Source organism: Dromiciops gliroides, chromosome 3 (genome assembly GCF_019393635.1).
Source record: "Dromiciops gliroides isolate mDroGli1 chromosome 3, mDroGli1.pri, whole genome shotgun sequence".
NCBI classification, from domain to species: domain Eukaryota; kingdom Metazoa; phylum Chordata; class Mammalia; order Microbiotheria; family Microbiotheriidae; genus Dromiciops; species Dromiciops gliroides.
Genome location: NC_057863.1, coordinates 273,547,350 through 273,560,852, shown reverse-complemented (window position 1 = coordinate 273,560,852; position 13,503 = coordinate 273,547,350). Strand labels below are relative to the sequence as shown.

At 37.0% G+C, this 13,503-nt stretch overlaps 1 protein-coding gene across 1 annotated transcript in view; it reads right to left on the bottom strand.

Annotated features, from left to right (window-relative positions):
• Nucleotides 1-13,503, bottom strand: part of DIPK2B (divergent protein kinase domain 2B) — a 52,941-nt gene that overhangs the window by 19,766 nt on the left and 19,672 nt on the right. The window contains 1 exon segment of the mRNA XM_043997207.1: nt 814-987. Within this exon segment, the coding sequence (XP_043853142.1) occupies nt 814-987 (174 nt within the window).

Below are 13,503 nucleotides of genomic sequence, written 5' to 3'. Positions count from 1 at the left end.
GACACAGAGGACCAAAGAATTGAAGTGGTTTGTCCAAGGTCACAGAAGAAATAAGTGGCAGAGCTGAGATCTGAACCCCCAAATTTTTACTTTAAATCCAGAATTCTTTCCACTGTACCACATTGCCTATTATCTTTGTGTTTATATAATTGCTGAAAAATGTGGCAAATACACATTTGTTGATTGTTGTTCAGTTGTTTCAGTTGTATCTGATTCTTCATGACCCCATTTGGAGTTTTCTTAACAAAGATACTGGAGTGCTTTGCCATTTTCTTTTCCACTTCATTTTACAGATGAGGAAACTGAGGCCAATAGGGTTAAGTGACTTGCCCAGGATCACATAGCTAGTAAGTGTCTATGGCCAGATTTGAACTCAGGAAGATGAGTCTTCCAGACTGCAGGCCTCACAATATCCACTGTGCTGCCTACCTATCTTTGTTGATTGCAAAGAAAGAAAGAAGGAAAAAAGGAAAGAAAAAAAGAAGAAAAGTAAGGAAAAAAGTAAGGAAGGAAAGAAGAAAAAAGCATTTAGGATGACAAAGAAAAATATAGCCTGCAAAGGTTCTCTTCCAGACATTTGTTAAGAATGTATAAGATTTTTTGATTTGTACAACCAGATCTATTCAGTGATATGCCAATTATTAAATTTTTATTGTTAGCATGTATACAATATCTTGGAAATTTTCAAACACTACAGAATCAAGGCTTGATTTATCATTTTGTTGATTGTCTAGATTCAATATTAGTTGAATTTGAAGTTTTTACCCTATAAAATATAAACAGTTTGGGCATTATGACTGCAGAGATACTTACCTGTAACAAGATGGGATGGGCATTGATGGAAAGGGTATAGAGAAGGCGCAATTTGTCCCGGTCAGTAAAATGATCCATGAAGACACTGCCAGCATCTGCCACTTCAGCATATCTCCGGACAATTCGGTCTAATAGCCTCTGTGAGGGACATCGCAGCACTGGGCTTGGTAGACCCTGTAAGTGGAACAATCCATGTAGGTGATTGTGAGGGCTAGTTGTATGTCTATGGCTGGAGCTGAGACCTCTATAACTGGGTTACAGATATTGCAATCTTACCAGCCAACTTTCTTTGAGAAATTATTGTTAGTGCCTTTTGTTTTTACATCACCTACATTTCCTATCACTTCCACAAAAGATATCTCTTATAAATAAATAATAAAAAGAAGTGGAGACAGCTAGGTGGCGCATTGGCCCTGGATTCAGGAGGATCTGAGTTCAAATCCAGCCTCAGACACTTGACACTTACTAGCTGTGTGACCCTGGGCAAGAAACTTAACCCTCATTGCCCCACCATAAAAAAAAAAAAAGAAAGAAAAAAAAAGAAGCAAAAGCCAAGTTTCATAAAATTAATAAATACATCAAAAAAGTCTGTCTGTATGCAGTGTTCTACATTCCTGCTTCCTGACCTGTGGGGGGAGGGTCCCATATCTCTTCTTGAGGGGCCAAACTTGGTCATTATAATTTCACAACAGTTTTGTTTTAGTGTTCTGGTTCTTTCCATTTACATTGTATTCATTGTGTATATTATTTTCCTGATTCTGCTAATCTCACTTTATATCAGTTCATATTAATCTTTCAGTGCTTTTCTGTTCATCATGTTTATCATTTCTCATGGCACATTCATGTACCACAATTTGTTTAACCATTCCTCAATTGTTGGGACATGTACTTTGTTACCATAAAAGCGCCACTATAAATAGTCTCATTGTATAAGCACCTAAAGGATATGGACATTTAATTCACTTTCTTTGCATCATACCACATTGTTTTTCTTGAATGTTGGAACACTTCCCAGCTCTACCAACAATGCATTAGTGTGCCTGTGTTTCTACAACCCCTTCAACATTGCTTATTTCCATATTTTGCTATCTTTGCCAGTTTTTTGGAAGTGAGGTGAAATGTCAGGCTTTCAGTTTTTTTGCATTTCTCTTATATTAGTAATTTGTGGCATTTTTTCATCACTTTGTGCACTTATTTATTGAGGAATGACTTTTGATCTTATATATTTCTGCTAGTTTTCTATATATCTTGTACATTATCCTCTGACAAGGATATTCGATATTAAGATTTTTCTCCCTCAGTCAACTACTTCCTTTCTTATCCTTATTATATTCATTTTGTTGTTGCAAAGCCTTTTCCATTTCTTTATTGAATTTATCTATTTTATTTTTATAATTGCCACTATCTCTTGATTAAGAATTAAGAATTCACTTACTACCTAGAGCTATGAGAAGTATATGATCACCATTTCTTCTATTATTTTAATGTTATAATTTGTTTTGTTTTGTTTTGGGTTTTTTGCAGGGCAATGAGGGTTAAGTGACTTGCCCAAGGTCACACAGCTAGTAAGTGTCAAGTGTCTGATGTCGGATTTGAACTCAGGTCCTCCTGAATCCAGGGCCAGTGCTTTATCCACTGTACCACCTAGCTGCCCCTCAAATGGTATGATATTTAATATTAAGGTCAAATATCCATTTTGAACTTAAAAGTGGAATATGATATAAGATATGTTCTAAATTTTATTTCTACCAGACTGCTTTCCAGTCTTCCTAGCAGATCATGTTAGATGGGGAGTCTTTTCCTAGGTAATTTATGTTTTTGAGTTTCTGGAACACTGGATTATTCAATTAATATATGGATAATATATGGGGTCACAAAGAGTCGAACATGACTGAAAAATGACTCAATAACAACAACTATGGAATTGAACCTTTGAACCTTTACAAGTCCATGGCTTTTCCTACTTCAAATATCAGCCCACTCATCTCTCTATGTATTTGGTGATAAATTGAATGTTGGGTTTCTTTGTAGAGCTTTAAGGAATAACCTGAAAAAATAACCTCAAAGAATGTGCAGGTTGAATCTTCATCCATATACTAGATTCACCTTTTTAAAAAATGAGCATGAGATGTCCAGCGCTTGGAACCCTCTGATCCCTATCTTCACATGCACACCCATGTGCCCTATTCCCCTCTGTCTAGGCGAGACCAAGAACTCTGGATTCTACTTTTACTGATGTAAAATTTTTAATGCTTCCTTTGCTAAACTCTGATAAAAAAGTGGTTCAGAAGTTTACCTCTCTCCCCTTCCTCCCACCTTTTTGCTTGACCTTTATCTAACACAGTCCGATTCCAAGAAATAGTCATTTCTTTTTCCTCCTCTCCCTTTGTTTCTCTAGTATATTTCTTTATAATCTTCCCCTACAGCTTATGGATGTTCTCTCTTCTCAAAACCAATAAATCAACAACCATTTAAGTGTGAATATGTGGCAGGTATTGTGGATATAAAGACAAAAGTGAACCCAATCTCACCTCATCTACAAATAATTATAAAAGCTGAAGGATATAACTTACCCAATATAGGTATGTGCAAATAAGGATAGGGATAAGGATTAGATTTGTGATTTTATTTTTATTAGGGATTCCCAGATAAGGAAACTCCCTCTATCGATATAGAAACTTAGAGTCTTGGAGAACTGTATTATGAATGTACATTATTATATATACCATATTATATATTATGTATGTACATTATTATGTATACTACTGAGAGAAATGATTCTTTCTCATATTAATAACCAACTGTTGAATTAGGACTAAGGTTTTTTCCCTTTCTATTTCCTCATTCAGATATCAGACCCTGTAGGTTATTCAGCCAGTCTTTGAATCCCAAGGCTGATAATGAGATGAAATCTTGGGCAAAACTTACCCAACTGGGAAAACATAAATCTGATAAAAAGGTAAATTCTACTCTAGGTGAATTGATGAATTCTAGCCCATCATATTTTAGTCAGACAGTTCTGACTAGAAGTAAACTCCCTCTTTGTCTAGATTTCCCTAGACTGAAGTGATCTGAGAAGAGATAAGACACAGTCCAGACTGAATGATCAGAGTCACATCCCCCAGCCTCTCATTAGAATAAGCTCACCTCTCATTATAATATTCATTCTTTAATTAATTGTTGACCAATCCAAGTTGATTGCTGCCTGTTGGGAACAGCCACTCTTTTAAGGGCATATCAGTGTTGAGAGTCTTATTATGTTTCATTTTGGGTTTACAAGAGATGGCCAAATGACCATACTTGTATTCATTATTCACTAGTTATAATTAATAAAATTATTAATTACCTGGAAATTGTCTCTCAAACTTTTTATATGTCACACTATAAACATTATACCAAAACAGAATATTTTAAAAGGTGAACTACAGATAAAATAATATTTGATCCTAGAGTTAATCAGGAGCTGCTAACATTTGCTGAATAGTGAATTAGGATGGTTAGACCTGCCCATTAGGACACTTTGGTGGCTATGTTTAGGATGGATTGGAGAAGGAAGAGACTTGAGGTGACTAGAAAAATTAGGAAGCTATTGTAATAATTTAAGTGAGAGGTACTAAGAGCTTGAACCAGGATGGTGTCTATTTGAGTATAGAGAAAGGGACAGACATGATAACTCTCGTAGAGGCAGAAATGTCAGGATTTAGTAGCTAATTAGATATGTGTGATAAGGGAAAGTAAGAAGTTAAAGATCACTCTAAGTTTTCAAGTCAGGATGTTTGGATGGATACTAGTACCATTGACAGAAAGAAGGCATTGTGGAAGACAGGTGTATAAAGGGAAGAGGTAAGGAGTCCCCTGTTCCCTGTTGGACATGTTGACTTTGAGATGCTCATGGAACATGAAATTTGTAATAGGTAATTTGGTGAAGAAGGACAAGATTCAGGAGAGATGTGAGAATTGGGTAAATATCTCTATGAGTTAGCTGCATAGAAAGGATTACTGAACCTGAAGTAGTCACTAAATGAGTCAGTGGACATAGAGAATAGAGTGTCCATGATAGTAGCTTGGGGAATGCTCAGGTTTGAGGTTGGGATTGGTATGGTGATCTAGCAAAATAGACTAAGAAGGAATGATCAAATAGGTAGCAGAACCGATTGAATGTCAGGACAACTCAGAGAGGAGAGGGAATAAGTGTCCAGTAGGAGAGGAAAATCAGTACTATCCAATATGCAGAGAGGTCCGGAAGGATGAAGATTGAAAAAAGACTTGTCAATTAAAATTTCTTGGAGAGAAAAATTTCCTTCGAGAGAATTAAAATTACTTGGAGAGATGAGTTTCTATTCACTGAGAAGTCAGGGATAATCAGGAGGCTAAGAATTGGGAAGATTAGAAAGGTAGTCGTGCCATTCTCAGGCACAGAAAAGTTAAAAGAAATGTGGGAGTGGGTGGGAAAGATAATGTAAATGTAACTCAATTATTTCTAACTAAAAAGTGGAAAATGTCTATGATGTAGTAGGGGAGGTCAGCTTACCAACCACTATTCCAGAGAGCAGAATGCAGTCCCAGGGCATCCAAAAGGTCATCTGGGGGGTAGTGAATGGTGCTGGGGGAAAGGCATGTAGGGAATTTTGCCTATATATTTGCTGTGGGTGCCTGGGTGTAGTTAGGTTATAACTGCCCTGAAAGGTTCACTCTGGGATGGTAATATGATGGAAGTGAGTGGGGAAGTTCTGAAGGAGAAGTGTAGTTCTGTTGGAGACCAGTCCAGAATTGGCTACAGAGGTTAGATTTTGACCCATCTTTCTACTATCTAATTGGTTGATTACATACTCACTGGGAACAAGGTATGGTTCCCTTGTTACCATCTCAAAGACCCCTCCACCTCATCCCCAGGTAGTTCTAGCTCCCATTTTGGAAACTATTAACCTAGAATACTGAGAGGACAACAGATTTGCCCAGGGTGACACAGCCAGGATGTGTCAGGAATGGGATTTAAACACAATTCTTCCTAATTCTGAGGCTGATTCTCTTTCCACTATGTGATGCTACCTTTCTTTCCTTTTTACTTGTTGTTGTTCAGTAGTGTTTGAATCTTCATGACTCCATTTGGGATTTCCTGGCAAAGATACTGGAATTATTTGCCATTTCCTTTTCCAGCTCATTTTACAGATGAGGAAATTAAGGCAAACAGGGTTAAGTGACTTGGTCTGAGGCTGGATTTGAACTCACGAAGATGTCTTCCTGATTCCAAGACCTGTATTTTAGCTACTGTACCACCTAGCTGCTCCTTTTTATATCATTCTTCAATTATTTCATTAGATTTGTTAACTATTCTGAAGGTTCTTGTTATATTTTCATTTCTGGGGAGCAAGCTGTTGTTATTGCATTATTGTTCCTTTCTATTGAATATATCTCCTTTTGCAAGGGCACTTATTTACTGTCTCACTTTTCTCATATGTAAAATGAGGGTTAGACTTCTGTAATTCTAAGGGGATGGTCTCTGAGATGCATTCTAGCTCTAGGTTTCTAAAATTCTCTATGACAGGGGTTACCAGAGTGGGATAAATAAGATGATCCATTAATGTATGGGAGCAAAATATGAGGACTTCTAGTTATATTTAATCTTTTAAAATGAAAATAATAAGCTTTATTATATTTAATACGTGGTTTGACATTGGAGCCTTCACTTTGTATGTCAAGTGGTCACATGTCATATATAATGTGTGAGTTAATTCTGAGGGAAGAACGAGAGTTCTATAAGGTGGAGAAGTTGACTGGCACCCTCTCTCATTCATTGCTTTCAACATATTGAGATGCATTATAGTTGATGTGTGCCTGGTTAAATAGAGTCATAGACTATAACATCTAATTTTAGCTAAACTCATGCTCACAAAATAGACAAGAGGCTTATAATATTCCTGTAAAGAAATCATAGAATGAAGATAACACTAATCATATAAGCACAAACAACCAGAAAACAAACTGACAATTTTTCCTATTCCTAGTATGATCTCTTTGTCAGCCAAGTTATGGGGTAAAAACAATGAAGATCTGACGAGACCTGACAGGCTGGTCAAAAAATTCAAAATTATCAAGAGGATAATTTGAAACATGGATTTATATAACCTTTAGTCATATGCTATAAACCTTGCCCTAAATATATAGCATGCTTTGAGATATAGCCAAGGATGATATGAAACTATTGGGCAGCTAGGTGGTGCTGGGCCTGAAGTCAGGAAGATTTATCTTTCTGAGTTCAAATCTTTCCTCAGATACTTACTAGCTGTGTGATCCTGGCAAGTCTCTTAACTCTGTTTGCCTCAGTTTCCTCATCTACAAAATGAGCTGGAGAAGGAACTGGTAGACCACTCTTCTCTGCCAAGAAGAACCCAAATGGGATCATGAAGGGTTGGACATGATTAAACAACAAGTGAATGAAACTGGTACCATTAACAAAACATTTTAAAATGAATCTCTTGTTGTTGAAAATTATGTGAACTCATCACCTATAAAAAGACTCATACTCGCACATTTAAAATCTTGGAATCAACATTTTCTGACTTGTTAAAAAAAATCTTCCAAATGAGGAGTTTCAGTGAGTTTTGAACCTATTTGTTAAAAATAAAAAATTAAAAAAAAATTTCAATTAGTTTGCAAGAAGAACTGATTAACATCAGGGAATGTAGAAATTTACTGTATGATTTTTTTAAAAAGCCTTTTCATAAATGGTGGACAGGATTATCACAGCTTATTAAGTACAAGTAACACACTTCTTCCATTTGGCTCTATTTACCTTTGGAATGTATCTTGTCCAGCTGTGATAGGCATGAAAGCCAAGGCTCAGAAAAAACTAAACTTAAAACCTTTGAATTTTTGGTTAAGCTGGTAAAGCAGTAAGCTAAGATTTTAAAAAAAATAATGAAGCATATTCCATCACATTGCTCTCACTGAAAAAAAAAAATTGTTAATAATTAGGAATCTACATTGTTACTTAATTTGCCATACTGTTTGGTTATATATTTTACTACTAATTATGAGTCATTTGTTATTCTTTTTTTTAGTAAGAACATAAAAGTTTTTTTGTATTGTATTAAGGCAGAGGGTGTGTGTTGGGGGTGGGGGGGCAGCAGGAATACAGACAGTCCATGGTATCTCTTTGTTTTGTTTTGTTTTGTTTTGTTTTTTGTGCGGGGTAATGAGGGTTAAGTGACTTTCCCAGAGTCACACAGCTAGTAAGTGTCAAGTGTCTGAGGCCAGATTTGAACTCAGGTCCTCCTGCATCCAAGGCCAATGCTTTAACCACTGCGCCACCTAGCTGCCCCCACACAGTGTCTCTTAAAAAGTGATCAACCCCACTTCTAATAGATATGGGCCCTGGGAGAGTTCTTGTAGTAGAAGGGAGCTGTAGCATGTGAGAGTAATATAAGGATGAGGAGTGGTTCTCCATATGAAACTAGTCCTGCCCAAAAGTTGACTTTTGCCTAAAGAGTTTATCTTTAAGTCTATTGACATCTATCATCTATCTATCAACTATCTATCTATCCTATCTACCCTACCTATATACCTATCTTTCTATTTAGGCATACATATAGATATACATGTACAATATATACAAATGCAGATACAGCTACAATGAAGATGCAGATACATAGAATCTTTTATTTTTAATTTTTTTTTATTAGAGTGAGACAATTGGGGTTAAGTGACTTGCCCAGGGTCACACAGCTAGTAAGTGTTAGGTGTCTGAGGCTGGATTTGAACTCAGGAACTCCTGACTCCAGGGCCAGTGCTCTATCCACTGCGCCACCTAGCTGCCCCCAGATACATAGAATCTAAAGGAAAAATGGGCTCAAGCTTTGGAGAATACATATGGCAAAAGTATAACCTACAGCAGCTGACTATTGGAAGTCATTTTTTCCCATTTTGGGGGTACTAAAAAAGCTGTCCTTAAGAATGATGAATCTGTGTCCATCAGCTCTCAATGTCAGCGCTTCAACAATTCTAAAGTCTCCAAAACTTTGCCTCTGGTGATTGTGTTTTTGTACTCAGAGTTTTTTAACAAATAAAAATTTTTTCTTCCCCTTTGAACCATCAAACATACAAAAGAGACATCAATCTACATCCTTCACAGGGTTATTTAAATCCTTATGTTTATGCCATAGTTCATTCTCTGTCCATTTTGCAATCAAATTGTTCATTGCCTAAGTGAAAACTGTATCAGACCATCCATCAGCTTATTCAGCCATATTCTTGGTACACTGATGGGAGAATGGGAAGTCCAAAATCTTCTGGACCCTTTGAAGCCCATGAGGCCCTCCTGCCCAAGGCATAGATGGGAGGAAGACCTTGTCAAAGCCAAAGCTGAGTTCTCTATTCCCACCAAAAGTTTCCTTTTCAGGATTGAGCTTGGAAGCAATGCTCCCTCTACTTTTTGTTTGTTTGTTTGTTTTTGTTTTTGTTTTTAGTGAGGCAATTGGGGTTAAGTGACTTGCCCAGGGTCACACAGCTGGTAAGTGTTAAGTGTCTGAGGTCGGATTTGAACTCAGGTACTCCTGACTCCAGGGCCGGTGCTCTATCCACTGCACCACCTAGCTGCCCCACTCCCTCCACTTTATAGAAATTTTTGATTTCAGATAATTCATTCTTTTAATTAATTTATTATTATTATTATTATTGTTATTGTTATTATTATTTTTAGTGAGGCAATTGGGGTTAAGTAGCTTGCCCAGGGTCACACAGCTAGTAAGTGTATGTTAAGTGTCTGAGGCCGGATCTGAACCCAGGTAACTCCTGACTCCAGGGCCAGTGCTCTATCCACTGCGCCACCTAGCTGCCCCAATTCATTCTTTTTACAAAGGTCCCAGACAGTGTGATAGAATCCCTCAGTCAAATGGAGCAAATTACCACCAATCTGGTGTCCTTTCATTCAGCAAATGGCTTTCAAAGACTTTTCATGCTTATTTTAAGGCCTATGAATAAGACTGAGTGGACATCTTGTCCCTTTATTTTTTATTGCTTAAAGTGATATGGGATTGAGTAAATCAATTGCCTCACCTTTACAATATTCTGTTAATTCCTATTGGTTGTTCTTCCCATCTTTGTGGGGTTGTGAGTGTGTAACTGTATCTGTACACACATGTGGACTATTTCCACTACTCTTTAAAGCACTTAGGAAGGATTAGGATGTTAGAGACTAAATAAGGTAAATCCACTGTCAGTGATGGAGAGGGTTTTTATAAAGATATTTATAGACTTTTTTCCATATTTCATCCATTTGTGGTCCAGTTTCAACCTTCAGTGCTCTCAGGATGACTTAATCTTAATTAGCCTTGAACCAAACTTTCTGTAAATGTTTTCTTGCCACTACTTTTTGCTTTTTTATGAGATGCTCACAGTAAGCATGTTCATAATCTTCTGACATTTTATATCATAATATTTTACACACAAGTTGGTATTGTAAAATAGTATTTCCCTTGATGGCTACATCTCTCCCCTTGTCAAGAAGATCAAATCTTTGCTTAGGAAGGCAATTACTAGGTTCTTTTGTTCTTTTTATTGTGACAATTAATTCAAATTATTTACATTTCCTTAGGAAATTGTGAGAGTCTGAATTAATATGTACATTTATCCACTTTCCATATTTTGGCATCAACTGCTTGTTTAAATAAATCAGGTTGGAAATGTCTCCTTTGGTGAAGGGAAGAGGAAAGGAAAGGAATAAGTATATCATTCCTACTATGTTCTAGGGACTGTGCTTTTTAAAAGATATTACCTTGGGGCAGCTAGGTGGCGCAGTGGATAAAGCACTGGCCTTGGATTCAGGAGTACCTGAGTTCAAATCCAGCCTCAGACATTTGACAGTTACTAGCTGTGTGACCCTGGGCAAGTCACTTAACCTTCATTGCCCCTCACAAGAAAATATTACCTTATTCGATCCTTACAACAGCCCTGTTGGGATGGCTCTATTATCATCTCCATTCTCCAGGTGAGGAAACTGAGGCAGAGGACTTGTCCAAGGTAATATAATTAAGTGCCTGAGGCTGAATTTGAACTCAGGGTAGGCTTAACCCTTTATCCTCAGAGCTGACTAGTTGCTGTTGCATGCCACATGATCTGCTCATTTTAATTTTCTTCTAATTTGTAATTGATTTTGTCCTTCACTTTAACACAGTGATGGCCCAATAGCTAATTAGTACAAGAGTCCCATATTTGGAAGCCAATCATGTCCTGTCCATTTTCTATGATGATAAGCAGATATGTCAATTATTTGGGACAGGCAAAAATTTTGCTATGATTTCATTTTGTGACAGTTCTTATGCTTTTATTGACACTAAACTGACTCAGTCTGACCTTGATTAGATCAACCAGATTGAACTGGTTCCCTGTCTTCAGGGGGTTCTCTGTCAGGTTAGTGCTGAATTTCATACCACATAAATAAGGGAATTTCATTGATCTCATATGTCATGTTTTTAAGAACAGATAACACTCCAAGAAAATACCCCAAATTTGTAGCTCTTAAAGAGCATATTACAATGACTGTTAGACATATTGCAATAGCTGCTAGTGTGAGGAAGTTAAGCATTTCAAGGATTTCAAACCTATAAAGAGACAGGATTAGTTGTTTCAAAGTATAAAGGCCAATGAGGTGAAAGACTGAAAACAACATTGAGAAATAACAAATTGTTGCTATGAAACAAAACACTAATTAGTCTTCACAAAATGAGAAAAGACCTTCAAAGAATCCTGGAAGCTGAAGAGTTTTGTTATTGATTCTTCCAGAGTGTGGCAAAGGCCTCTTGAAGCTGGAAGAACAGTACAAAATCCAATTTTTTTTTAAAGCTACTGATAATAGAATGGGAAGGTAGGTGGCACAGTGGAAAGAGTTTGGGGCCTGAAGTCAGGAAGACTCATCATTCTGAGTTCAAATCCAGCCTCAGATACTTACTAGCTGTGTGACCCTGGACAAGTCACTTCACCCTGTTTGCTTCAGTTTCCTCAGCTGTAAAATAAGCTATAGAAGGAAATGGCAAATCATTCCAATATCTCTATCAAGAAAACCCCAAAATGGGCACAACTGAAAATGACTGAACAACAATGACAACTGATAATAAGAGATCTAAAGAAAAAAATATTTGCCATGGGCAAGACAATGCAAATACTGGAATACAGGCATACCTTGTTTTACTGTGCTTTTAATGTGCTTCACAGATACTGTGGAGGGTTTTTTGTTTTGTTTTGTTTTTACAAATTGAAGGTCTGTGGCAACCGTGTGTTAGGCAAATCTCTCAGCACCATTTTTCCAACAGCATGTGCTCATGTCATGTCTCTCTGTCATATTTTGGTAATTCTTGTGATATTTTAAACTTCTCAATTATTATTATTATATATGTTATGGTAATTTGTGATCAGTAGTCATCAATGTTATTTTTGTAGTTGTTTTGGGGTGCTAAGAATCATGTTGTATGTATTCTGACTGTTCCACCAACGGGCAGTTCCTGTCTCTGTCTCTGTCTCTGTCTCTGTCTCTGTCTCTGTCTCTGTCTCTGTCTCTCCTGGGGCCTCCCTATTCCTGAGACACAACAGTATTGAAATTAGGCCAAGTCATAACCCCACAGTAGCCTCTAAGTGTTGGAATGAAAGGAAGAATCAATCAATGCCATAAACTTCATCATTTTCTTATTTTAAGAAACTGCCACAGCCACTCCAACCTTCAGCAACCACCACCTGGATCAGTCATCAGCCATCAACATCAAGGCAAGATCTAACACCAACGAAAAAAATTAGGACTTGCTGAAGGCTCAGATGATGGTTGGCAATTTTTAGCAATAAAAATATAATACTACTGCATACTTAATAGACTACAGTCTAGTGTAAACATAACTTTTATATGTACTGGGAAATTAAAACATTCATATGACTAGCTTTATTGTGATATCTACTTTATTATAGTGGTCTGGAACCAAATCCACAATATCTCTGATATTTGCCCATACCAAAAATTTAAAAGAGGTAATTTTTAAAGATGAAACTCACTTTTTCATTCAAACATACCAAAACCTTTGTTAGAATTACTCCAGGGAGGGGGCAGCTAGGTAGCACAGTGGATAAAGCACTGGCCCTGGATTCAGGAGGACCTGAGTTCAAATCCTGCCTCAGACACTTGGCACTTAGTAGCTGTGTGACCCTGGGCAAGTCACTTAACCCTCATTGCCCCGGAAAAAAAAGAATTACTCCAGGGAAACCTAAGATCTCAGCATCTTAATCAGACTGTATAACATCTACTCCCTTCCCTGCCTCCTTCCCCTATATTTTGGGGATTTGCAACACTACAAATATTAATTCCTGAAACTTTAAGAAATGTATCTAAGAGATGGCGGTCAAAACACTTCAATGATTTAGGTGCTCCCTTGTTTTATTTTAAAATTAAGTTTAGTTTTTTCATTAATGAAAATGATTTTCCCCTCTCACCTTCATTCCTCCAGCATTAAAAAAGGAAGAAGAAATAAAATCTATGAAACAAATAGACATAGTCAAACATAACAAATTCCCACATTGGCCATGTACAAAAACCAAAAAACAAAAGGTCTCATTCTAAACCCTGAGTCTATCACCTCTCTGTCAGAGAATGGTTAGCTTGCTTTATCATTGATCCTTTGAAATCATGGTTCTATGTTTCCCTTGCCTCCTTTG